General features: G+C 42.0%; 1 protein-coding gene across 3 annotated transcripts in view; it reads left to right on the forward strand.

The window, feature by feature from the left end:
* Positions 1-573: 573 nt before the first annotated feature.
* Positions 574-27,485, forward strand: part of NPHP3 (nephrocystin 3) — a 46,599-nt gene continuing 19,687 nt past the window's right edge. For all 3 annotated transcript variants that reach the window (XR_008597828.1, XM_054991258.1, XM_054991260.1), the window contains exons 1-15: positions 574-1,999; positions 2,684-2,809; positions 3,040-3,190; positions 7,454-7,606; positions 9,246-9,379; positions 10,728-10,888; positions 13,428-13,575; positions 15,919-15,993; positions 18,129-18,308; positions 18,788-18,891; positions 21,251-21,365; positions 22,959-23,102; positions 23,652-23,749; positions 26,558-26,660; positions 27,310-27,392. Coding sequence is in view for 2 of the 3 variants with exons in the window: in XM_054991258.1 (XP_054847233.1) it covers positions 1,646-1,999; positions 2,684-2,809; positions 3,040-3,190; positions 7,454-7,606; positions 9,246-9,379; positions 10,728-10,888; positions 13,428-13,575; positions 15,919-15,993; positions 18,129-18,308; positions 18,788-18,891; positions 21,251-21,365; positions 22,959-23,102; positions 23,652-23,749; positions 26,558-26,660; positions 27,310-27,392 (2,129 nt within the window). In the remaining variant the exon portion in view is untranslated. The remainder of the gene's footprint in view (positions 2,000-2,683; positions 2,810-3,039; positions 3,191-7,453; positions 7,607-9,245; positions 9,380-10,727; positions 10,889-13,427; positions 13,576-15,918; positions 15,994-18,128; positions 18,309-18,787; positions 18,892-21,250; positions 21,366-22,958; positions 23,103-23,651; positions 23,750-26,557; positions 26,661-27,309; positions 27,393-27,485) is intronic.

Consider the following 27,485-nt stretch of genomic DNA (forward strand, 5'->3'; position numbering starts at 1 on the left):
TCTTTGTTGGAGGTCTCCCATCCAATTAGTAACCAACTCTATCTTCCGACATCTACCGAACTGGCTTGCAGGGCCTATCCCAGTCAGGGCCTCACTATTCTGTAAGGGCTCATTTTGCTGCAAGCTTTGGTGAAGCGAGACGGTCCCATCCTATCTACCAACTAACAGGACGGCCTCCACATACGCAAGCGGCACGGTTGGGATGGCGAACTGGCGAGAGAGACACAGCTCTCCCTCCCTCCCAGTCCACGTTCAGCTGCGTGACCTTTTACTACACTCTAACTAGCGCAGTCCTTAACACACACTTTCTCAGGAGTTCGGTTGAAGGAAGGGGTTCTGAGGGGGCCTGCTCAGGCTCGGTCTCTCAGTCGGGGGAACTTTTAATCACAGAAACTGTAACGAATCGGGTTGAGGAGAAAGTGGAGCGCAGAGCCCTGGCGCCTGAGGGGCCACCTCAGCGGGCGCTTCTGTCCCGGCTGGGAAGACCGGGGGAGAGACGGAAGCAGCACGTCACGGCCGACCCACCGGCCGGCCCCCTTCCTTCCTCCATTCCTGCCTTCCCGGAGCTGCCCCGCCGCTCTTTCTCCGGAGCCGGGCGGTTGTCCCGTGCTCCCCCTCATTTGGGGACTAGGAGTCCGAAGAAGGGAGGGCCGGCGGGCGACTCGCTCGTGTTGTCTTTTGGCACCAGGAAACTTGGAGAGACTTCCCTTTGCGAGGCTGGCCGTGAGTTTGCTGGCGCGGGGACCTCCGGAGCTCCCGCCTCGGCCGCTTGAGAGACGAAATCAGCGCCCCCTCCCATCCATCCCTTAGGAGCTCTCGGGAGATCGAGAAATGCAGCGGGAACACTTGCGAGTGGGATTGATAGCCGCGTTATTTGGGACGAGGGTGGTGGAATCTCTACGAGTCGCCTTCTTGTGCAACCAGCCACTGTGCAACTAGCAAGGAAGCCTTAGGGGGTATTTTACAGGATCTCGGAGTGAGCGACGTCTGCTGTACACAGAACCAAAAAGACTACAACCAAATTTCCTTGTAGTTATGACTGGAATGAGGATGGTCATCTCTCTCTGTGAGTTTAGAGCCCCAGAGTGTAGTAGTTATTCAGGAATGTCAAACATTATCTTTGTGTTGTGGAGTGCAAGTGTATAATCTGGCCTGTGCAGTGTAAAACAGGGTGAAAACCCGGTTTATTGGGGAGATTTAAAAAAAAGGGGGGGGGGATGACATTGACATTCTTACGGACCAATCTTATCCATGTCTACTCAGAAATAAATTTCACTGTTCAAATTTACATCCAGAAAAATGTGCATAGGATTACAGCCTTCATTTACCAATGGTAAAAGAAATATATACAAATTGAGATTACCCTATTGAATAATTTGAAGGCTCAAGAGTTAAAGGATTTTTGACAGGAGTAGTAACTGGTTGCATGGAAAGTCTAAAGAACAAGCAGGCCAAGAAGAATCTCGGCATTTGTGCCTAATGGCGAGGAAATGGGGCTTGCTTGGGGACAAAAGTGGACATCCCAGGCCATGTGGCTGATGCCATGCATTCAGCATAAACACTTTTAAGAGTGATGAATTAAACATCATGGTACAGCCTCCTATCAGTTAATATCTTCTATCCCAAAGGGGAAACTTCCTCCATTATGGGGACAGCCTCATCCTTGGTAAGCCCAGTAGGCACAGTTGGGGAAGTGATTGAAGACACATATGAGGGGGTTGGGGGTGAAGCCTGTGAAATCCCCGTGGAGGTGAAACCAAAAGCCCGCCTCCTGCGCAGCTCCTTCCGCCGCGTGGGGACGTCACGGCCTGGAGGTCTTATTGGTGCTAGCTTCAAATCCACTGCCTCTGTTCAAGAGCTGGAGTGTATGGCAGAGTACGAACGCCTAAAGAAAGAATATGAAATCTTTCGTATCAGCAAGAACAATGAGCTGGCATCTATGATGAAAAAAGAGGCAAAACTGGATAAGGAAAACAAGCGCCTGCGGGCAGAGCTGCAGGTAAGTTAGAAGAACCATGACATTTTGGGCTGGCTGCTTCACACAAGCCAGAGATGTAGTGTGCACTACTTTTTAAAGATCTGGATGTTTCTTTGCACATAGAACTCCATTTCAAGAGAAAGTGAACACAGCAGAAACGTAGACTGTCTTCTCTTTTTTCCTGTGCTGGTTTTCTGTTTGCAAGGTGTTTTTAACATTGGGGGTGGTATTCTACAATGTGATCATACATGATCCTCCATAGCTACTCATTCCTCCACATTCAAGGCTAGTCTAGGAAACCTTTGCTGACCACTCCAGGTGGCTATGAAGATTTCAATGTATTTCACTGCAACTGTTGAAATTTTCCATGTATATTGTAATTAACTGGGTTTCAGTAGTAATACAACTTTGTTGATTGTATTCAGGATCTGAATCTATAACCCAAGCACGTTTAGTGTGGCACTGTTTTAGGCGTTTAGAGACTTGATCTTAAAGACATATTTTTGGAAGCAAGTCGGGTTGATTGTGGTGGATGTGTTTTGTGGTGTAGGCCCAAATGCAACAAAATGACTCTTTTGGAAATAGAATGAAATAGGAAAACTTTCTGTGAAGTCCTGATTTTTTTTATTCTGAAACTTAGCAGTGAAAGACTTTTTTAAAAAAAAAACCTCGTAAGGGGAAAAACCCAAGAATGATCTTTTCCAGGCACTTCAGAAAACATATCAGAAAATACTCAGAGAGAAAGAAAGTGCTTTGGAAGCTAAATACCAAGCCATGGAGAGAGCTGCTACATTTGAACATGACCGAGACAAAGTCAAGAGACAGTTCAAGGTAAACATCATTTTTATTTGTATCTTTGGCAGCTCATTGGAGACTTGTACTCTTAGAGTCCAGTTGCTGGACTTTGAGCAAGTAAAAGTGTGCTTGGATGTTAATTTTATGCCAGCATGAACTGACTCCAATAGAATATTGAGTAAGTTTTCAGAAGAGACTCGTGCATTTGAAAGTGCAGTTTCCGGCTGGTCACTGTAGCTATTCATTGAATCCTTTCACTTTTATAGATTTTCAGAGAAACCAAGGAAAATGAAATTCAGGATTTACTGAGGGCCAAGCGAGAGTTGGAGGCAAAACTGCAGAGACTGCAAGCTCAAGGCATCCACATATTTGACCCTGAAGAGACAGACTCGGATGATAGCTGTTCAGAGGTTGCTGGTAAGGTTTCTGTGTACTATTTTAGCTGGACACGTGATTATGTTATTTATATATGTGCAATATAAAACAGACACCTGGCTAACTGCTATTCTTTCTGAATATTAAAAATGTCATAGTTCTTAAACAATAACAATTACTGAAATATTTTTTTCATGAAATTTTTCAACAAGCTATCTTGCATTTTATTATTTCTAAAGTGACTTCCTTTCCATTCTGAGAATTTTGTCTGTTGATTTTGTCTCAGTTTAGGCATGTAATCTTTTAAGAGCTAAATTTAATAGAAAATAAAGAAGAATAAGTTGATAAGAAGAATACAGATTTATAAATCTTCAACTTGATTAAAAGTTATTTACTAGATGGGAATGTAGCTTGGGATGTGTGTGAGATTTCAATTGACATAATTGCAGGAGGGGAAAATGTTGAGCAATCTCCACTTCTCTGCTGCTCTTTTGCTACTGGCTGTATCTTTTCAAGCATGCTTTTCATTTAAAAATAAATCTTTTGTGGAAAGGAGACATACAATGCTACTGTACGCAAAGTGACAACCTTCTGAGTCCATTGAAATCAGTGCACCTAGAGGGGTGCAGCTTTACTTGGAATTCTGTCAGTGCCATCCTATGTCACATCTAACCATGACTTCTTAATATTTAAAACTCACTCTCTCTATCTTTATTTTCCAGCTGTAGTGCAAGCTAAGGTAGCATTTAAGCAAAGCATATGCAGCTCTGCCCGCTCCCCCAACCCCGCCTTTTTCAACCTGCACAAATCCCTTCCTAAAAAGAAAACTAATCTACACAGTCAGCAGAATTCTATGTTGCATAGTTCTTTTTGGACTGTACCACTTCAAACTGCAGATGAATGCTTCCCCATGGGAAAAAGGATACACAGAATTTTTGTGCTCTGCTACCACTTTTCAGCAAAGTAAAAGATTGGGCTGAGGTATAATTGCACAAAAGCTGCCACCGTCAGCAAAGCACTTTAACAACAAGGACACTGCAAGGGTAAACATTTGGGACCTCAAAAACCTGCAGGTTGTATCTAATCAATCCCCAGTGGAGCTCCGCATGAAAGAGAGAGAAGGGGGCAATGCAGCCTACAACCTACAAGGCTTTTTGTACATGTAAGTCCTATGACTCCAGACATTGTCTTTCCAAGGGGTCAAAACATATTGCTAAGGGAAGGGAACATGGAGAAAATACACGTTTTATCATTATTTGGATATATCCTGTTAATTCCCCATTCTTTTCGAAGGCCTAGTACAAAGATTTTTGTTTTTTATTCTGTTGCTGATGACTTTGTCATGGTTACAGTTAATATCCAAGCTGCAGTGTGAATGTGTCCTACAAAAATTACACATTTCTTATCACAGAAATTCCTTTGCTAATTTGGGGTGTGTGGGGGGTATGTTCCCTTGCTTCTGTTCTTTTCATCTCTCCCTACCCCCGAACTTTTTAATCTTGATATTCATGAATGGACTGAACAGGAAATTCTAATATTTGCTCAGTGGGCAACATACAGTTGTATACCTACTCTCCGCCTATATCTGCTGAAGTTTGAACTTGATGGAACTGTGCTTCTTCCAACTCTCTAACTTTATGAAGTAAATGCATCAGTAAGAAGTAGCAGAACTAGGCCTAATAGGAAATAAACTTGTGAATATTTCCTTATAATTGGTTGATGGCAGTTCAGCAGATTAGGGCTAGTGATAGCCATTCTGGGTCTCCAGGAAATGTGCTGTATGGGCCCCTCTCAGACCACATTTGGGACACTTGTCACGTTCAGAAGAACACACAAGATGCTTGATTATACCTGTCCTTCAACAGCAATGTGCCTGCTCTACCTCCAGGAAAAATTTGAATCTCTAGAATTTTGCCCTTGTGCTGCCCCCCATCTCAGCAACACTGTAGCAGACAATTGTCATTTTACTTGGATGTAGTGAGTATGGTAGTCAGCAATGTGATGATTTTGTTGCAAGTTGCATAACAAATAAAGAAGTGGAAGTTTTTTTTTCATGTGAGCTATACGCGAGCATCTTATTTAGTTAATTTTTGCCCAGACCTTCCTCCATGGAGTTAAAGGTTTTCTGTTTTATCCTCACAAAAATCCTGTGAGGTAGTATGAGAGATAGTGACTAGAGATGGGCATGAACTGCATTACGAACTTCAAAAACCCACGAAATTGGTGATCGTGCGATCGCAATCCGACGGTTTGTGATTGTCCTCGTCCAACGAACCAGCGTTCGGAAGAAGCCTGGTTTGGTGCATTCGGCCACGGTTCGGGAAGCCAGACACTCAGGCGCCAGCAATCAATTCCCCTGGCAACGGAGCCGGGGAATGCCTGAACTCTGTCTGTTCTCCTTCTGTCTCCCTGGAAACCCGAATAGAAGCCCATCTTACCTTGATCGGCAGGTCTTCCTTCCAACCACGGAGCTGCAAAGCAGTTACAAGTTGGGAGAAGACACCCGGGGAGGGAGGGGGGTGTTCTGAAGCCATGGGCACTCCAATCTCATCCCTGCAAACCCTGATAGGCAGCTCTGACGGCCAAACACAGACCTCCTGCATTGCTCAATGGGACCTGTGCGTGGGCTCCCAGGCTGGGTTTCACTTTCAGCGAGCAGTGGAGTGGGACAGAGCTCTTGCTTACTACTTGCTAGCCTTTGGGGAGAGAGACAGAGAGTTTAATTGGAGCTTGGATCGCTATTGCAATCTTGACCAAACATGGGTAATGGCTGGAGGATAGCTTGTTAAACACTCCTCGGGAGTATGGGCTCTCTAATTCCAACGGGGGCCATTCTGATGACCACGAACCTCGAACCAGTTCGGCAACGGGAAATGTTCGTTGCGGTTCGTGACCTCGGGATCGTCGTCAGCACCGAACCACGAACCACAGAGTCGTTAAATTTTTTACGTTCGTGCCCATGTCTAATAGTGACTAGCCTAAAATCACTCAGTAAGCAGAGATTTAAGTCCAGGTCTTCCAAGGCCTAGTCACACTCATAAAGGTATTCTTTGGCTGTAGCAATTTTATACACAAATACTATCACTGTGCTTCTTAAATCAAACACCAATACATGGTAGAAAGGCCTTGACTTAGAACTGTAGTTAAAGAAAAAAATAATCTATCATGATACAAGCACTAAGTACATTTTGACAGCTAATTTCAGCTTCAATTATGACTTTGGCTAAACTCCAGAAAACTGTGTGAAAGGCCATTTCCACCATTAAGCAGTGAGGCAGCTGCCTCAGGGATATTTTGGACACCAGCAAAGGATGACAAACTTAATTATTTAATGTGCTATTGTGTTTTTCTTGCTGCCAGGGGTGGGGAGGAGTATCTGAATTTTCCTCCTCAGGTGTCATAATGTTTTCAGGCATACATTAGGAATCCAGCAGAGCTTTTAGGCTTGTATATCATGAATAAAATATCTCCTGCCTGGGCTTCACAGCAGAGAACTTTCAAACACAGTTTGTGACAAAGTCAGCAACATGAGGCGTGTTGCTCAGAGTGTAAGTCTCACTGAGGTCAGTGTGTCTGATTTCGGAATCATTGACCCAATATACTTCAAGTTAGGTTCAAAATCTGTATGATTGTGGAAGACCTGTTTGTAGCAACCGGGGTCTGCTCAGTCTCATCTGAACTGAAAGTTGGGCTCTCTGGTCTTTAAAGTAGAAGGGGCACATAGCAGTAGGATACTAAATGTTCCCTCTGTCAATGGTTCAGCTCTTCACAGCCTGTCTTCTAATGTCATTTTCCCACAGCTGGGTTGAAATATCAAAAGGAAGCCTAGTAGTAGGGACAAAAACAGCTCAGGTGTGGGGAGAGGTTAACTGAAAAAAGCAGTAGACATAGGAAGGGTTGAACTCCCCTCAGCTGCATGCTGTTGTTGCTCTACCTGTGTTTGGGGCAGACTTGAGCTTAAGCAAACAGATTTGCTGCACAATGTGTAATTTTGATTTTTAGTCACGATGGTCCTGCTGACAAGAAGATGTAAATTAGTTGTGACTGCCACATTTTTAATGGAGCGGTCATAACTAACTTTAGCTGGATTGTGGCCAGCATGTTTTGGATTGGGCCAAAAAAAGTTCCACTAGGCATATGCAAACTATGTAAAGAAAATATCTCTGGGGAATGTGGCCACAGATTAGAGCCAAAGAAGGACAATGGCAGTCGGAGTATTGCTTTCCATATGCAGAAGGGCTTCTCTGAATCTAGCCCATTCTTTTTGAATTATTGTAAATAGATATCTGTTTGTTTTATTTTAAGCAACTGGAGCTCAGTCGGAGTATTGGAGTGGTGGAGCCTTGGGAAGTGAGCCATCCATGGGCAGTATGATGCAGCTTCAACAGTCTTTCAGAGGCCCTGAGTTTGCACAGAGTTCCATTGATGTGGAAGGGCCATTTGCAAATATCAACAGAGGTAAGAAACTGATGGATCTCTGAAGCAGGAATTATAACAACAGTGCTGGGACAAAATCGTGCAAGGTTTGACTTTTGGCTTATGTCTAAACATGAGGCAGTTTAGAGAAAAGTTTGGATCTTCATCAAGATTTGAAAATGCAGCTTCCTTACTGGAAGTAAATTGGTGACGTAGCCTCTCTTTTCAGTAGTTTTAACCATATGTAAAATTGATGTAAGTTTTTTTTATTTAGAAGTGACTTTCCTTTGAAAGCTCTGTATATCAAAGGGCCTTTGTTCCTTCCCCTTCAGGGAAGGAGCTGTGACTCACTCAGTGGCAGAAAGCTTTCACTGCATGTAGAAGGTCCCAGGACCTTCTCAGCACCTCCAATTAAAAGGATCAGGTAGGAGTGATCAGGTAGTGTGAAAAACCTCTGTCTGAGACCCTGGAGATCTACTGCTAGTCAGAGTAGGCAGTATTGACCTTGATAGACCAATGGTGTGACTCAGTGTAAGGCAGCTTCATTTGTGCATTCTCCCTTTTTATTCATACAATCACTTGGCACGTGATTGGTAGCACTATGCTGTGTGGTACCCCATACTATCATTCTGCTTAAATAAATAATGGTGAAAGTTTTGTTGGTTTGATGTATCATCAAGTTTGATGGCCATTTTTAAAAAGAAGAAAAAGAAACATTTTAAGCTGGAAAAACAGCTTCAGCTAATGTTGGTTCTTACAAGATGTGAACTGTGCCAAAATACATCTAGTTGCATTTAATAGAAGACTGCCACTGAGCATTTTTCAAAAAACAGTTTAAGCCCATTGGATTAATAAGTAGTTGTCCTCCTGACTAGAGATGGGCACGAACCAAAATACGAACCAAAGTTCATGACGAACCGGCAATTCATTAGAGCCAATTTCTGACGAACCACCATGAACTTTAGGTTGGTTCATTTGGTTCATTTTTTGGTTCGTCACTGCAGACAGCCTGGCACTGATTAATCAGTTTCCTAGGCAACAGGGGATGGATGTCCTGCATATCTTCTGCTGGCCCGGAAGTGGCCTTCTGCTGGCCTGGAAGTGACGATTTGCTGACCTGAATGTGACGTTTTTATGAACCAAATGAACCGGATCGCAAACCAGGGCAGGTTCATGAAAGTATGTGGTTCGTGGTTCGTGAAATGTGACACACCACGAACCACATGGTTCAGTTTTTTTCCGGTTCATGCCCATCTCATGTCCTGACTGTGACTCCTCTTGATATTGGTACTTCAAGGTAAACACATTTGGTACCAGGATGACGCTTTTTCAACTGGAATTTTAATTAGTCTTTTGCAATTAAAAACATGCAGTATATATTTTTATGTGTCTATATCTATGCATGTTATTGGAAGTTCATAAGTGCCTGATAGTTCAATAACATTTTTACAGCTAATTTTGAAAGAGCTGCTGTTGTATTTTATAGCTGTCCATCTCATTACGTGAGCTTTTTATTATGCTCATCATAATAATCCACATAAGTGGATTAGATTTTTAAGCATATTAAAAGACCTCTGCTGTCAATACTTGTTGCAGCATGTTAGAGCTTTTTTTTTTTTTACTAGGTAGTGAAATATGTTTGTATGGGTCTTTTATTTCTGTTTTTTTTTTAAATTTGTAGATGATTGGGATGCAGCTGTTGCCAGTCTGTTGCAGGTCACTCCATTGTTTTCCCACTCTTTGTGGAGTAACACAGTAAGAGTATATCTCATTAATACAGAAGAGACTAAGTCAGAAGTAGACATCTTCATACAGGTAAGGATGCATACACATTATGTGAATGATAATTTTGAGTAAGTTTGCACATTGGCTAGGTTTATGACAACAGGATTTGGGGGCACTCTCCTACATGTGGATTAGAAACTGGTATCTGATCCCATTAAATTCAACTTGGTTTATTTAAAATATTCTGCTGAAGCGTCCAAAGGTGGCCAGGAGACTAAAAACATACATTTGTTCAGTAGTAATAGACTGTCTGTTGACAAGGATCTAATTTGATCTTTGGCATTTCCTATTTAAAGTATCTTGAATAACAAGGCTGTTTCTATTATTAGAGATTCCCCTCTCCCATGACAGATATCCATATTGCCCTCCATAATGTTCTTGAGGGTCCCCTGCCCCACAAGAGAAGTATGTCAAGAAGCTTTGTGGGAGGAAAAAGGCAGGAAATTTCTACTCCATTGACAGTATTTTGATCCATCCTTGACATATTTCTAAAACTTTTGTTCATGAAGAATAAGTCAAATAACCTTGCTTAGTTAGATCCCTGTTGATTTGCACTGTATGCTTACATCGCACTGTGAATTTGTCCAAAAAAATTTCCAGTTCTGAGAATAAAAGCTTCTTTTTCTTTTTTCCTTTATTCTCTGTTTTTTTCCTCTTCTTTTCTTTCTTCCTTTTTTATTTTTATTTTTTTATTGTATGTTTTACAAATATGTTGGAAATTTGAATAAAAGTTTATTTAAAAAAATCCAGTTCAAAGTTTTTCTGTGTAACTCACATCCCTGATTGTGATTAGGAAAAACAAATCATGACTAACTGCTACCTCTGCACATGGCTTCTCTGTATGTCAGCATACAGATCACAGCATACAAATCACAGAACAGATGAGCACACTGAAAGAGTGCTTAGCTTTTTTTAAGGAATGGGTTCAGTCTATTGATTATTAAATAGATTTGGGTTTATTCTGAATCCTCTCTGCCAAAATGCACCTAACATTGATTTTAAATACAGCTATTAGTGTGCTGCTTGAATGGGTTTTAATTTGATAGAGTAAACTGGTAGAGCGATCTTGACGATATACATGCAATTCACTGGCATTTACATACGTACCAGGCAAATGCTCCCTATGTGGCAGAATATACTGTAATTAATGGAAGTTTTTCAGATGAAAATTTAGAGCCATAGAATGTTATTTAACTCCCTCCAGCTTTAGTCCTTCAAAATTTAAAGTAGTATTTCTTTTGATTTTACTTCATCCTCTGAAGGGATTAATCACCTCGTTCCATGAGTTTATTTGGGAACAGCACTTTTGTGTACATTATGGTTCTGAGACTGGAATTTGGTGCCCCTAACCAGCCACATTTTCTTCTTTAACTCTCAGAAATACTCTCCAAAACTTCAGAAATATTGCGAGACAATGGAGTACTTCTTCCAAGCTGTCCATTTTCGAGTAGAAACTGAAAGTCCTATCCAGTCTGTGAGGAAATGGGAAATTGAGAAAAGTTCTTTAACTATTTTGTTTTTGCATTTAACTTTGCCAAGGTGAGTGAACAACTTGGGAAACTGTGATGAAGGAAACCAGAGTGATGCCTCTAAAATGTATGTCTGCATTTTGTTTTTGCTGAACCCATCCACATCTCTCAAGTTGCCTTATTTATGCTGTTAAAAATCTATCTTGCATTTGCCTACAGCTACGAAGCTATAGATGAAAGGTAATGCTAGAACCTTTTCACAAGAGGACAATACAAGACTCTTCAAAACCGCCACCAGCGGTACATGATCTGATAGAAGCATATTTGCTTTATTTTATTTCAAAACTCATAACCTTGCCTTTCTGTCTAGAAAGGACATTCAAGGTAGCTTTCAACAGAAGATGAATAGAGCTCATTCAAAGCATGGCTGTTATTGATCTCAGAACATACAAAGCAATTTTTTTTAAAAGATTTAGAGTTTTCCATGCGGCTGTATGCACACGAGGATGCCCACATGGTGTGCAAATAGGGATGTGCGCTTTGGGTTTCCGATTCAAGTTTTTAAACCTAATTGGGCCCAATTTGGAATGATTCGGTAATTTTGAATTGGCCCCATCATTGCTGAGCTGACTGGAAAATACTGAAGCAAAGCTTTCCAAAGTGCTTTGGAAAGCTTCAGGTAGATAGGCAGCAGCCACAGCAAGAAAAGCACTGGTTTCAAGCTTCCTGCTACCTGTTTTTACCTGATGGGAAGGGGAGGAGGGGGTTGTAGTGCTACAACCCCCTTCTCCCCCCTCCTCTTGGGTAAAAAAAGGCAGCGGGAAGCTCACAGCAAGAAAAGTGCTCCTTTCAAGCTCAAAGCAGCACTTTTCTAGCTGTTTGCAAACAGCAAGAAAAGCGCTGCTTTCAAACTTCCCGCCGCCTTTTTTTACCTTATGGGATGGGGAGGACGAGGTTGTAGTGATTGGGTCACTACAGACAGCAAGAAAAGTTCTCTTTTCAAGCTTCCTGCTGCCTTTTTTTACCTGATGGGAGAGGGGAGGAGTTTGTAGTGCTACAACCCTCTTCTCCCCCCCCTCCCATTGGGTAAAAAAAGGTGGGAAGCTTGAAAGCAGCACTTTTCTTGCTGTTTGCAAACAACAAGAAAAGTGCTGCAGCTACTGCCACTCTACCCGAAGCTTTCTGAAGCGGCTTAAATACCTGCTTTTTTCTGAATCTTTTCCCCACTTCTATAAACTTGAAGCTAGAAAACCAAATCTTTTTGGGGTGCACACCTCTATGTGCAACCACTGCTTGTTGCATTGATGCAGCCCCTAGAATCCTTGCATCTAATTTTGTTCCTACTTCTTCTCCTAGACTCTGGCATGTATCCCTGTTTGGACAGGCATGTGTGTGCTGCACATTCTCCCCCACACCCACCCCAAGGCTCATCCAGTTCTGTATATAGAGGTCTGCAACATGCACATGTGCACAGATGTCTGTCACAGCCACAAATTAGCTATCTGGTGAAGAAATAAAGCAGAAAAGTGGCTTGTTGTCATTTTCTCCCAGTCAGACAAAATTATCCTGGGAAAAACTTACGTATCTCTCATTTTAGTTCTCTATCCATCCTAAGCAGCAGATTCTTCTCTTTAATGAGTTGATTTACAAAAGACTTGCAAAACTGCTGAAGTGAAAAGTGGGATCAGATTGACTCATTCATAGCAATAGGACAAAGAGACCAGATAGAGAGTCTATCTAACTACTCTTATCTTTGCTTCTGCAGCAAGGATTTAATACTACCTTTAAGCCAAGTTTGATCCATGCCCTTTGAGAATCCATCAACCCATCATGGTAGATACAATCCAATGGGAATGAGTTGGGATGGGCTTAAAACTTAGGGGATGCTAGTAGTGGAGTTGCAGGAAGCCAAATGAAAGTGGACCTGCTGCTCTCCCCTTCTACTAGATACATGGGATACCAGCTGTGGGTGGTGTCTAAAGGGACATCTGTGGTGTTCCAGATGTGCTCTGCTGCTTTCCAGTGCTCACTTATATCCTGCAAATGCTGCCCTTGATGATGGAACGTTCTATGGCCTCCTTGCTGATGAGCAAAAAACCCTTACTCATAACTTTGCAGTGTTAGGCATACTAACACTGTATATGCAGTGTTGGTGTGCCTGGGCTGTTACTGCACTGGGGTATCAACATTGCACAAGTGATAGGATTGTATGTATAGTGGCTCCATTTAAACAAGATGCTGGGTTCATGCAATTTCTGGAGGGATAAATCTTAACCTGCCAGAGCTACCCATGTAATGAATCAGGCCTAAGTGTCATGAGGAACTGTAGCTGGAAGTGAAAACCAGTTATCTCCCCTTACATGTACTTTGAGTCCAACTGCTGCATTTGCAAAATGCAAAATATATGACAGTTATCTTTTGGACAGTTTTCTGATTCAAGACTTTGCCATTAAGTTTTTTCCTCATACTGCTTATGTCCCATTAAAAGCCCTACACTTTTTGATTGGAGCTCCTGTGGAAAAACGAAAGCCTGTCCTTGGGGCTGATATTGATCAAACAGTTCACTACAACAGAATAGTATAACACAAGAATGCTGATTTCCATTCTAGCTGTCTGCTGGAGGAGTGCGAAGAAGTCTTTTTGAAAAACCCAGAGGGAAAGCCCCATCTTCTTTACTACCGTTTGGAAGAGGGCCAAAACAGCTCAGATTCTGTGCAGCAGTTAGTTGAACAAGTTCGTTACATGAACAAAGCAAAGGTAATAAGAGATGGTTCAGGGCTGGTACATTTGCTGTTATTGCTTTTCTCATTGAGGCATACCGAAGCACGTGTAAGGTCTGGTGTTAACAGATATTGTACCTCATGTTTCAGGGGTGGAAAGCTAATGAAACTGCTCAAATTAAAAAAAAAAGCCACCTCAGAATACTATATGTCCATAATCAAAAAGAGTCCAGTAGCACCTTTAAGACTAACCAATTTTATTTGTAGCATAAGCTTTCGAGAATCAAGTTCTCTTCGTCAGATGCATGATACAGAGACTGGTCAAATATAGAAGAGGAGGGAGGAGAAGAGGAGAGAGAAGAGGCAATTAGGGGGGGAGGGTGTGCCTCTTCTCTCTCCTTCTCTTCTCCTCCCTCCTCTTCTATATTTGACCAGTCTCTGTATCATGCATCTGACGAAGAGAACTTGATTCTCGAAAGCTTATGCTACAATAAAATTGGTTAGACTTAAAGGTGCTATTGGACTCTTTTTGATTTTGCTACCACAGACTAACATGGCTAACTCCTCTGCATGTATGTCCATAGAATCCCAGATAAAGTTATCTTCACAGAAGTTGTGTCTCTCATGTTAGAAGGGAGGTAGGTGTCTTTAATTCTAAGATTAGGAGAAAAACATTGTTATTTATTATTTATATCCTGCGTTTCTCCCTGACCAGGGACCGAAATGACTTCATAACGTTCCCCTCCTCCACTTAGGGGTGTGCAATCCAAGATTTGGGAAAAAGCTGAATTTTTGCTGATCTGGTTAAATCCAGTTTTCCTGAGTCAAATCATAGAATTCTGAATCTGATCTGAGAACCCGGATCCAGACGCCCAGAAAAATTTGGATTAATCCAGGTTTGTCCAGGAAATGTGGCTTCAGCCTCAGATTGGTCGTTCCTAGGCTTCTTCTGTATTTTGCCAAGAGGGGAGGGGAAAGAGAAGGGAATGAGGCAGGAAGGAGGGAGTGGCAAATCTGTGCTCTCCTTGTCTACATGGCTTCTGTGAGTGATGCTGGTTCAGTTGGGCTAAGATGCAGCAGTGTCCCTTGCTATAGTATGGTTTGGCTGGAATTTGCTGTTTTGACATGATTCTCTGGTTTGATGTTGGTCTTTGGTCCCTTTGCTTCACTTTGGTACTGGAGGGATTCCATCTCTTCTCTTGTTTCAGTTTGGTTCAGTTGGGCTTCCACTTGCATTTGGGAGTGTGCCCTTGGCCACTGGCAGCCTTGCCCCTCTGTGTTTCTGCCTGAGAGCCTGCTTGGAAATGTTCCCCCATAGGAAACAATGGAGAGTGGCTGGGCTGCATGTCCAGAGTGCACTTGGATTTGGGGGGAACTAGCAGCCTTGCCCCTCTGTGTTTCTGCCTGAGAGCCCACTTGGAAAAGTTTCCCCCATAGGAAACAATGGAGAGTGGCTGGGGGAACCTTCTGCAGGGGCCCATAGTATTGGACCCTGCGGCCCAATCTTCCGGAAACTTGGAGAGTCTTTAGAGAACAGGCAGGAGTAAGTTCCCTGCAAATTTGGTGGAGTTTTTTTCAAAAAGCCCCCCCCCAGCCCTCCATGGATAGCCCCCATATAGTTTTCCCCATAAGGAATAATGGCCAGTTAAATCCAGGATTCTCGAACCTGCCCAAGCTGGATCAGATAATCTTTCCCAGATTTCAGCAATCCCAGATTTGGGCGGGGGGACGACGACCTTGAAACCCGGATCCTGATTTCCCAGAAAAATTTTTTGTGCACACCCCTACTCATGGGCTCTTCTCTTGGGGGCAGTTTCTGCTGATTTCCCCGTGCCACTACAGACCTCCCACTTTGCCTCCCAGCTCATGAAACTGCTTTCAAGTGGCTTTTGTGCCCTTCAAAAGTTCTTGATTTTTGACACAGACACAGGTTGTAATGCAAAGGTCTTGGGGGATCCTTACACACCTATGGAACTTTGCACAAGTTCTTTCCACTATTAGTGCATATAACAATCACAGTTGTTAAAATTCCCCAAGGCCACAGAAGAGAATGGATCAATTTGTCCTCATGTAGAGTTACACATGTACAGTAGACCCACTCTCTGTGCACCAGAGCTCCTGGACTAGGTGAAAATCATTACTTTGATCACAATCCTACCAGAGACAAGTTTCCTGTTTTAGAAGAGCTTCAGGTTGAATGGGCTTTTTGTGGAATTGCCAAAGAACACAATGTTCTTACTTGATTTTCATTTTACAGCACGAGAGCCTTTTTGAATAGGATATGGTGCTTATGCCAGGCAGGCATGTAAAATACTTGGCTGTCAGTCTTAACAGCCACATGGGGACCTAATCTTTACAGAATTCTCCCCCTTTTTTTCAGATAATCAGCCATGTGGGAGGAGTAGAGGAGGGAGCACATGCAGTCTACAGTTACGTAGAAAAGACCATAAAGAAGGTAGTTTATATGACTAAGACCACTTAATACATTCTTTTTAAAGGTTTGTATTTACTTTTACATCTAAAAACGTGAAGTGAAAATGAGACGAACATGTTTTGCAAATTTGTAATCTGTAAAGGTACCCTTTTTACTTTTATTTACTTTATTTATAGTTCTCCTTTCTTGCTGTAACTTGGCGGATTACACAGTGTAAATCAATATGAGCAATGGCTGGGACATTCAATAAACAGTACAATAGGGTCAGGATTGGACAAATGTGAAAAGGAGTGTCTTCAGCTTCTTGTTGGTTGCTTGCATGCGGAATTTTGCTTGGCTTTGACATTCAAACGAGTAGGGGTTTTTTTGGAGCATCCACACCACATTGTCCCCTAAAAGTTCCCTTTCTGGGTTTCACCATGCTTTGGTGCACTCTTTCCCAACCTGGTTTGATGTGATCTTTTTGGAACAATGGCAGTAGTGGTTGTTGTGGGTTTTCCGGGCTGTATTGCCGTGGTCTTGGCATTGTAGTTCCTGACGTTTCGCCAGCAGCTGTGGCTGGCATCTTCAGAGGTGTAGCACCAAAAGACAGAGATCTCTCAGTGTCACAGTGTGGAAAAGATGTAGGTCATTTGTATCTACTCAGGAGGGGTGGGGTTGAGCTGAGTCATCCTGTAAGAGTTTCCCAGGGTGTGGAATGCTAATGGCAGGAGGCTTCACTGTATCCTGAGGAGGTTCTTTTGCATATGGATTGGTACTTGATGTGCTAATCTTCTCTGCAGGGCTATTGTCGGGGATAGAATGTTTTGTTAGCCTGGTGTTTTTCAGAACTGGAAACCATGCTCTGTTCATTCTTAAGGTTTCTTCTTTCCTGTTGAAGTTTTGCTTATGCTTGTGAATTTCAATGGCTTCCCTGTGCAGTCTGACAAAGATGCCAGCCACAGCTGCTGGCGAAACGTCAGGAACTACAATGCCAAGACCACGGCAATACAGCCCGGAAAACCCACAACAACCATCGTTCTCCGGCCGTGAAAGCCTTCGACAATGGCAGTAGTGCCTTTCCTTGCCATGTGAACGGGGTGTGCATTCTTGATGCCATTTTCCTTGTCTCAACTCCATGTGCCCCCTCCCCCTGCATCTCACCTCTGGAAGTCTTTTTTATGCTTTTTAAAAAAATAGCGATTGTCAGATAACCAAAGCGCAATCATGTTACAATGCTCTTTGGCCATAATCTACTAGTGCCTCTGAATTTCCAGGTCTCTAAACTATAAAAATTTAGCAAATGCTGATTTTTTTTTTTAAAAAAAATGGAAGCCCAAAAAATCCACTGCGGGCACAGGATGGAATTTGTGACTGAAGGGGGTGAGGTGAGGCTCTGGCTAGGAAAGTGCAGAGAAAACTGATTCGTGTATTTTCTGAGAGCTACATGGAGTATCGTAGTCCATGTGGAAGCAGCCATTGTCTGAACAGGTGTCACAGAGTGATCTGTTTACACTAAGAAGGCCCCTGAGCAGCCCTAGCTTGTTTTGAATCAGGTCTTTATACTGAATCTAGGTTCACAAGGTCTTTTGTCTAGAAACTCATTGCCAAGTTGGATCCCATGGAAGACAGTGCCAAATCTGGCTTGTTCCCACCTTCCCATTGTCTCAGCAGCACAGGCAGTGATGAGGGTTGGGAGACCCAAGTGGGTGATGCCTGACAACCCTGGCAGCTGAAATGTGGAGGAGAAAATCATCAAAACTGCTGCCTCTGCCTCTTCCATCTATGGAGCCTCTCACTGTAACAGAAGCATTGCTGCCAGAACAGGCATAAGGAACAATTTCACCCACTTTCTCCTCCAGCTTTTCACCCATGCTACACAGCTTTTCATCCATCCTGCCTGCTCCCCAGCTGCTGGAGTGGGTGGTGGGAATCAGCTCCTGCCAGCATATTGGCCATACACAGGAGTCTATTCAGAGTCTATTCAAAGTCCACAGTATAGTGCCTCTGAGTATGTACAGAGTGTTATCTTTTCCCTTGCTATCTCCAAAGTTCTGTGATAAGGAGGCTGAGAGTTTTGTTAAATGAAATTCCCATCACCTTGCTCTTTGGAAATCAGTCTCTTTTTAGGGAAAAGAGGCTTTCTCTTTATAAGACACGCTTCTGTTCTTACCCAGGATATCCTTGGCTGTGAAATGGCAGAGCTGGAAAAAAAAGATGCAGCTGACAACAGTGACTCCTCTGTTCCTGAAGAGGAAATCTTTGGAGATGTGCTGTGGGATGCACACGATGAACAAGAACAGATGGAGGCTTTCCAGCAGGCCTCCAATTCAACTTGCGAGCTAGGATTTGAAAAGGTAAGCTTCAGGCAAATGAATGTTTGCGTCTGTTTCCTCTTCAGGCAAATGAGTGTCTGCATTTGTTTCCTCTTCACAGGCAGCCGTTCTGCTATTCTGCAGAAGAAGTGGAATTTTTCTCAGGGGCTTTCACTCCTTAGGCTAAAGGAGGCCCATATGCAGTAGGCAGACACACTTGGTTCTGGGGAAAATGCCCAAAGCGCCTATATCCAAGTGATGCAGTTATGGTCCTTGTTTCTCGTTGGGCAGGAAGTTTTGCAATGGTAACACAGCCAATGCCTTGTAAATCTTCTGCTGTTAAAGTAATGAGCCGTACTTCTTGAAGTACTTTTATTAAGGTAAAATGCCAAGGGCTTTTTCTAGCCCCTGTGCAGATCCCTGTTAGTTCAGGGCTGAGTTTTTTGAGTCACAGATCACTTCATTTCTTGATTTTTATTCCAGACCTCTGACATTGTTTTATGGGCTTTTCTCATCCACAGTATTACGAACGCTTAAACGACTTAGTGGCAGCACCAGCACCTATTCCACCCCTTCTTGTATCTGGAGGGCCAGGCTCTGGAAAATCTCTTCTGCTATCAAAATGGTATTTTAAGTGTTCCTAACCATTACAATTTTTTCTCCAAATAAGAAATACCGGTGGTAATAATGGTGTATAACAGCCATTCTCAGCATGGCATCTGTGTGTACTGAGGTGCCTACTCGTGTTTCCTGGCACCTGCTTGGCTTCTAGTGCCATGGGGATAATGCCCAAAGGGTCTTGAAAGGGACAGGAGAAAAAGAAACAGGGAGCTTTGGGTCATTCCCTGACAACAGACTGTCCAGCAAAACTCTGAACTTATTCTGGGCAGGCCTATCACAGCTTTGCACCCTCAGCTTAGCTATAAACACAGACTTCCTTACGTTTCTGGATGTCAAAGCTTTTTGCTGTCATCATGAAGGGATCAAACGCATACCTTTCTTTGGAAAAAGAAACAAAAATGCATTCCTTTCCTTAAGCAAAGAGCAGATTCTGCCCCCACACTGTGGTGGCCATTGTGTGATTGGTCCTGTCCTTTGCTACTTTTTCCTCATTTCAGTATCACCCACAGACTCAACAAGATTAGAGCCCTCAGAATATAAGGCAGATGGGCAGGAGACAAAAAATAGTTTCAAATTTCAGATTCACCACTCCTTGCATTGCCTAGCAGCAACTGATACGTGCCCACATTAAACAAGGTATGGGTGGCTCCCCTCTCCCACAAAAGACACCAAGACAGGGCTGGCTTTCAACACTTCAGCAGCCTCCCAGATTAGAGGCATGACAGTATATCCTGCCCCTGTAACTTCTCTAGTCCTTTGTGCCTCCATATCTGGGCTTTCCTTAGTATCTGCAACCAGCTGCCAGTGGAAGTAGAGAAGTGCTTCACATGACAGATAAGCGCAGGATGCACTTTTCTGTCCTCCAATAATGGTCTGGATGTAGTTGAAGAGCAGGAAGTGGATGACTGTTAGGTGACTGCACAAATCCCCTGGTAGCTACCACTGTATTTCGATGCTAAGCACTATGCACATATATTCTCTGGGACAGAACACTTTAAAAAGGTAAAGGTAGTCCCCTGTGCAAGCACCAAGTTGTTACTTACCCATGGGGGGATGTCGCATCATGACATTTTCTTGGCAGATGTTTTATTACAGGGTGGTTTGCCATTGCTGTCCCCAGTCATCTACACTTTACGCTCAGGAAATTGGGTACTCGTTTTTCCAACCTCAGGAGGATGGAAGGCTGAGTCAACCTTGAGCTGGCTATTTGAACCTGGCTTCCGCCAGGATCAAACTCGGGTTGTGAGCAGAGCTTGGACTGCAGTACTGCAGTTTACCACTCTATGCCATGGGGCTCTACCACTGTATTTCAATGCTAAGCACTATGCACATATAGCCTCTGGGACAGAATGCTCTGTCCCTGAGTAATTACCTAGGCAGGTTCTGTTCATGCTGCTGTCTGCTCAGTTTATTTGTACAGAATAGTTACATGGCACATTTCCCTTGCTCAAAGCCCTTTTATATAACATAATAAAAATGGATGGGAATGATGCCAGAATTCAAAGACCGAATGCCGCCAAAAGCACAATTGAAAAGTAGTGTCAACAACCTCGGGATCATAGCCCTACTACCTTATATGCTAGCAATAGCTCTTTCAACTTCCCTTTCTGTTCTGTTTTCACATGTAAATGTGGGTATTTTACAGTGCAATCCTGTACAAGAGTTACTCCAGGTTAAGCCTAGTGAAATCAATGAACAAAGACTGGAGAAACGTTACATAAGATTGCACTGTCAAAATATTCAATCTTCATATATTATTTATTTACTGTCTTTATAGTCCACCCTTCTTGCTGAGACCCACACAGTGTAAGTTGACATAATCAATATGAAGAGACTTCTAATAAGCAATGTACCAAGACTAGGATTACAGAAATCTGAGCAAGCATAGCATGTTAGACATGATATGGAGCGCAGATGCTTGCAGAAAAAATGATATTACATCAGAAAATAATGCAGTGGCAACTGGATAATACATGCAACAGACATAAGTTCTATATACAATGGTATAGCCTGCAGCCCCTTTCTCTTTAAAAAGGAAATCCCTTCCTATTACCTTCATGTGTATGTGCAGTCGTTGATCTTGCCCATTTCCAAGTGGCAGTAATATACTAACAACTGATGCTACAAGAGATTAACAGCAGTATTTATTTATTTAATTAATACATTTGTGTGTTCATATGAGGTCATATGAATGACTGGGCCAAGGTCACCTAGCAAGTTCATAGCACAGTGGGGATTCAAACGTGGGTCTCCCAGATCCTTGTCTGACATCCTACCTAACCACTACAGCATGCTGGCTCGCATTTAGTGTGCAGGTAGATTGATTGGGAATATTTCCCTTTCTTTTTCCCTTTGCGTATTAGGATTCAGCTGCAACAGAAGCATTCATCAAATACACTAATTTTATATCATTTTGTTGGGAAACCTACATCAAGCAGTGCAGAGCCTGCCCTGATCCTCAAACGTCTCACATTAAAGGTATTCTCATTTTATTGCCAATCATCATGTACTTTCACCAACCTGAATGCCTGAATACGATGATGAGAACACAATTAACTGTACAATGTTAAGAGAGTTTGATTTCACCCTTAATTGAATCTATTATCTTATATTTTAATAAATTGTAAAACCAAGTTCTGATATATTTGAAAATAGAGATTGTAATGAAAAATGGAGATGAAGTACAGTCAATAATACACTTTTCTGGCTGTTTCCACCAGATGGTGTGCAGGTGGTAGCTTTTCATCTAGCTTCAAACAATCCTAATTTATACTTTCCATTTGGAAGCATATCACACGGCAACTGGGCTGGCCTCTCTTTATTAACTTTTATTTAGAACTGTGCAAATACTTTTTAAAAATCATAATTCTGGGCCTAGAGAATGGTCTGAAGTCACACGATGCAGCTCTGTAAATGAAGTTAAACAAGTCGGGCTATGTAGGTTGCCTTGAATAGAAAACCATGTGCAGATCATTCAGTGTGGTATAATAGATTTTTAAAAATCCTTTTTTTCCTGCACTGAGTTTTACTTGAGTGTTCTCAACACTTCACCATTTTCCAGACCTGTGTCACAGAGTACTGGTTATGGCTCACCAAGGGGTGGTGTACAAGTCAGCCCTAATACCAGGTCCATCTCTAAGCTAAGCACTGGTGAGAGAATGATCCCTTTTGTTATCATGGGGCTGTGACCGTTGCACCCATCCCCAGTGCTGCATTGTAAGTGTATTTAGCTCTATTGGAAAGAACACTGTAATCCCTTGTTTTTGTGAAAGAAGTTTGCATAGGATATGATGACAAGCATAAGGGTTGCAAGTGATAAATAGAATTGGTGCCATCAGTGACAGAATAAGATACTGGTGTGCAGTTCTCAAAACTACATCTACTTTTCAGGAGAATCTTTCTTTAATTAACACAACCCCCCCACCTAGCCCTCTTTCTTCTGTACCTTACCCCTGACATGCCACCTGTATGTCTGTACATTTATCATATTTTTATCCCTCCCTTCCTCCAAGAGTTCGGAACAGTGTATGTGGCTCTTTATATCTTCACAACAAGCTTGTGAGGTATGTTAGGCAGAGACAGTCTGGACCAAGTAACCGAGTGAGCTTTGTTCCTGAAAGTGATAAATGGCTTAATCCAGTCATCTTTCACACCTCCTCTCCTTTCCCCTCTTCTCTCTCACTTATTCTGACCTTCTTTATAAAAAATAAGCATCGCTTCATTTACTTTTCTGTCCTTCTATAACATGAAAAAAATATTTAAAATGAAATGTTGTCTTGTCTGGGATTTCAGGACAATTTGTACTTTGAGTCTTTTTTTTATTATCCAAAATTCTGATGAAAGGGACACCCTCATATATCTATCTCTATCTCTATCTCTATCTCTATCTCTGTCTCTATCTCTATCTCTATCTCTATCTCTATCTCTATCTCTATCTCTATCTCTATCTCTATCTCTATATCTATATGACACCCTTCTGTACCTTACCCCTGACATATATATATATATGAGGGTGTCCCTTTCATCAGAATTTTGGATAAAACGTTTTGGACCACATTTACCATTTTACAGCTCATGCAGCATTCCTGGTCAGTCTCACCGCTGACAGTGGATCCGGCTAAACTGTTAGAAGAATTTCCTCGTTGGCTGGAGAAGCTCTCTGCTCACCACCAGGGCAGCATTATAATAATTATTGACTCTGTTGACCGAATACAGGTAACATTTGCATATTTGTATTTTATATTTCATAGAATTATTAGCATTTGTTAATTGTTTTGCTATTTAAACTTCTCATAGTTAGGATTGCTTAACACTTACTAAGCGCCACCTGTGCACATAGTGCTGTGTTATCTATGAGACTATTGAGGTCAGTCAAAATTGGTTAAGGTTTTAGTTGGACTTGGGAGGTAACAGAGCAGATTATATACTCAGATGGTGAAATATGGGGGAACAGAGAATGGCATGAGGGGTAAGTGTGAACGGAAGATGTTGCTGCTTCTTATCAGGAAGAGCTCCCTGGTGATGGTGCCAGAGTCCCAGTGACCTGAGGCCTGTGGCTTAGATTCAGGCTTCATGGGATTCACACACACATGCTATGAGAGACTAGGGAAACAGAGGTTTGCAGTCCTTTGATTCATAGTCATCATGTCTCATGGAGCCAGCTGAAAAGATCTGGAACGTAAAGACAGTGTTTATGTTGGATTCTGGTGGCCTTTTATCATGTTAATTAGTTCTGAATTCTGAGGTGAAATTGTTGTTTTTCAGCAAGCTGAAAAGCACATGAAGTGGCTGATCGACCCCCTGCCAGTGAACGTCAGGGTTGTAGTGTCTGTGAATGTTGAAACGTGTCCCCAAGCATGGAGGTGAGTTTAACTTGGAGATTCTGTAAAGTCTGATAAGGATGCAGGCTTAGAAAACACATTAAGAGAGGACCACAAAATACTTAATAGTCTGTGAGATTGATCTGTAGCATTATATTCACTCTATCCCCATACAGAGTTGGATCTTAGCTTCTCTTTCCATTTGTAGAAGGGTGAGTTATTACCGATGGTTCTCTTCTCCGACTGGAGACCCCTATGCTTTTCCCAGGAGGCATGATTTTGGAGACTAGAGCGGGTTGCAGTGGGAATGGGGGGAGGCAGACAAATTCCCCATCTAGCACAGCTCTGCTGCTGGAAAGAATTCACCCAATTATCTATAGTGTGATATTCTGTCTCAATGACTGGCAGGGAGGATAGCAGTGTGGGAGGAGTCATGCTGCCTTTTCAAAATACAGTTGGGAGATGTAAACTGAACTGGAAAAGTTCTGTTAATCAGTTCAGAAATGTGTGGACTGTAACGTTTCGAAATGCAAGCAGGAGAATGTAAAATTGGCTTGCGTCTGTAAAGTGATTCTTTCATGAAAAGGCTAGACTAAAATTCTTCCTTGCAAGCATTTGATATGCATGGAAATTTTTGACGTGGGGTAGCCTTCAGGCACTCCATCTCCCACCTGCATCCTGAAGTGGGGAGGGGCCTTGGCTTAGTGATAGAGCATCTGCTTTGCTGCAGAAGGTCCCTGGTTCAATTACATTTCCAGTTAAAGGGATCAGGTGGCGGGTGATGTAAATGACCTCTACCTGAAACCCTGGGGAGATGCTGCCAGTCCAAGTAGATAATATTTACCTTGATGGTCCAGGGGTCTGATTCACTATAAGGCTGTGTCTTGTGTTCAAGTGTTTCAATCTCAGGAAGTGAAAACCTTCCCTTTCCTTTTGTCAATTTAATCAAGAAGTTTCCCCTTTGCTAGAAATTAAATTTATGGGGGAAGATTCTTATTATAACTCACCCTGACCTTATACCACTCACCAACCGTGCAAGAGTAATCAAACATTGCTGAGCTGAGGTAGCAGGTCTTTTGGTTCTCTGTGTATACGAGGAGGACTTCTTGACATATGTCTTAAAATTTAACAATATTTATGGAATGCAGGGTATGCAGAACAGACAGACTGATCAGACCAACAGTATTTACCATCCAAACACACTCATTCTGCTCAGGAGACATACGCAAGAGCCCATCTGCACTTCTGGGATTGTTTTGGAGAATCTCATCCATGCTGATCACAGTGTATACAAAATACACACAGAGTGGCTTCATGCAAAGCTAGCTAGTATGTAGAGTAGATCAATGAAGAGAAGTTCATGGAAGTTCAAAAAGCCCCATCTGTGGGCTATCTATTATACTTTCCCAGTATCCTTCCATCTGTCTACGTCACCTAAGGGGCTGGTTTTTCCCACCCCTGTCTAGGTTTCCAGGTTACTGAGGGGAATGCAGCTTAGCTCTCTTGTTCTGTTATGAGTGATAAGTGCCCTAAATTCCCTTTGTCTTAGCCTCCCCAAGACTTTCCCAAGCCTGGATATGTTAACTTATCTTTCTCTGGAACAGGACTTTCTTCTAGACCATCTGACCTTGCCTAAGTGATACAATTTTCTGTGTGAATTCATTCTAACTAGCCAGCTATCTACTACAGAAGAGCTTCAGCAACTAGCTTTTAAGAAGGAAGAAGCAAAAGATGGCTATAGATCTGCTTCTATGAGTAGGCCTGTCAAAGTTGCCTCTAATATTTCTCAGTTTCATCCTGGAATGAGAGACAGCAGTCTTTGTCTTTAAAAAACAACAACAACTTGTAATATCTGACCATTATAATGGTACAGCAGGGAATGTACATTCACTACAAGTATTTAAAAGAAATTTAAAGGCATAATAAAAATGACTCCATAAGATGCATAGATATTAGAGAGATGGGCCTTGTAGTCCCTCATCATTGATGACATGGGCATTGTGCAGTAGGTACCTACAACAACTACACAACTGTGTTCCTTGCAGCATTCCAAAATGCAGCAGCCCTGCTAGCTGGAGAAAGGACTTCATTCTCACAAGAATGATATATTGTGGTTGAAGTGCATGGAAAATGGGGTCTCCTTTAAAAGGGAGTATTTCTCAAAGGAAGACTTTGGGGTTGCACTGAATGAGCAACTACTATATGTTGTGAGGCAGTGCAGTTCTAAACAGAACTACGGGCTTCTAAGAACTTTTACTTTAATTGACTTAGAAAAGCATAAGAATGGTACTGAAAATGTTGGGTATAGGTAGTCCAGAGAGTCCTTCACTTAGAGGAAAACACTTGCAAAAGTTTGAGGCATGCTCTCTGTTCCAGAGATGTGCTTGGAGCTCTGTACATATCCAGGAGCTTCTCATTGTGAGTATGGAAATGCCCTGTTCTGGAGAGAGGGAATTCCTTATGTGGGTACAGCATGAGAAGACTTTACATGTCTTGGCACTGAAATGTTTCTGTTAATCTCAAATGAGTTGTTGATTGCTGCTAGGTTATACTGCATATTGTATTCTACATTATCCTTTAGTTCATGTTCAAATCGACACGCAGTCTGCCCTAGTATTGCTTAAAGGAGTTACCATTCAGAACAAGAATATAGGCTTCTAACAGTGCAATCCTAAGCAGAGTTACTCCAGTCTAAGCCCATTGAATTCAATGGGCTTAGACTGAGGTAACTCTTCTTAGGATTGCACTGTTAGTTCTGCATTAAGGATTTTTAAAAAATTCTATTGTATTCAAGGCTGCATTTTATACATACTAGCTATAAAAATAATTTCTCACTCTCTCACTGGAAAGGCTATGGCCAACTCTTCATCTTGATCCATTAAGTATAAAGGATGTGAACTCTCTCATTAATAAAGAATGCAGCTCGGCAAGTCTGAAGCTGACGAAAGAGCAGGTAGGTAGCTTTCATTCTGGACATTCTCAGGCTCCCATAATGAGACCAAGTTTAACTGAATAAATAGACTCTTTATCTTCAAAATAATTTGAAAGATGAAGTATCTTATCTCCAAATAATGCGTTATTTAGAGATACAATGGTATTTGGTTGTGCAAACTGAAGAATATTGTATTGAGTTATACATGAGACATAGTCCTTTTTGTATAGTGTGGATATCTAAGTTCTTTTCTTTGCTGTAATTCTGTGTATAAATGTCAATATCTTTTACTCTTATTTATTGTTAATTCATTGATGTCAATTTCAAGATTATTCTGGAATTATAGGGTTATTTCACATTTTATTGTCATTTATGTTATCACACATTTTATGAATATATATTTATATTTATATTGTGTTGTTTGCCTTTTGTTTTAAAGGTTCTCATTGTTTTTTTTCCTGTTATCTGACTTCATGTCTTCTGGAATAATGTTGCCTGATCTTGTCTGTCTTGTATAATAAATAGCGTTGAAATACTCTCCTGTGCATTGCATGATTGTGAAGGCATTTCATACCCCTCTTATAATGTTCTTCACTGTGTTGTTCTATTTCAGCCCATATATTTTGTGGACAGTTTTCCACTCTGTTAAATATTTTATTTCACATTCTAGGAGAAGAAGCTTGAGAAACACTGTCATTCTAGTACAACTTGCAATGCTCTGTACGTCACGCTGTTGAGTAGAATGGTGGCTGGGTAAGTTCAAAAAACCACACATTTTAGCCCTTTGCGTGTGCTTTATTTGCAAATATCTATTATGGATTAAAAAGCTAAAGCTTTCCACCCTAC

The sequence above is a fragment of the Eublepharis macularius genome, chromosome 11 (genome assembly GCF_028583425.1).
Source record: "Eublepharis macularius isolate TG4126 chromosome 11, MPM_Emac_v1.0, whole genome shotgun sequence".
Lineage (NCBI taxonomy): Eukaryota > Metazoa > Chordata > Lepidosauria > Squamata > Eublepharidae > Eublepharis > Eublepharis macularius.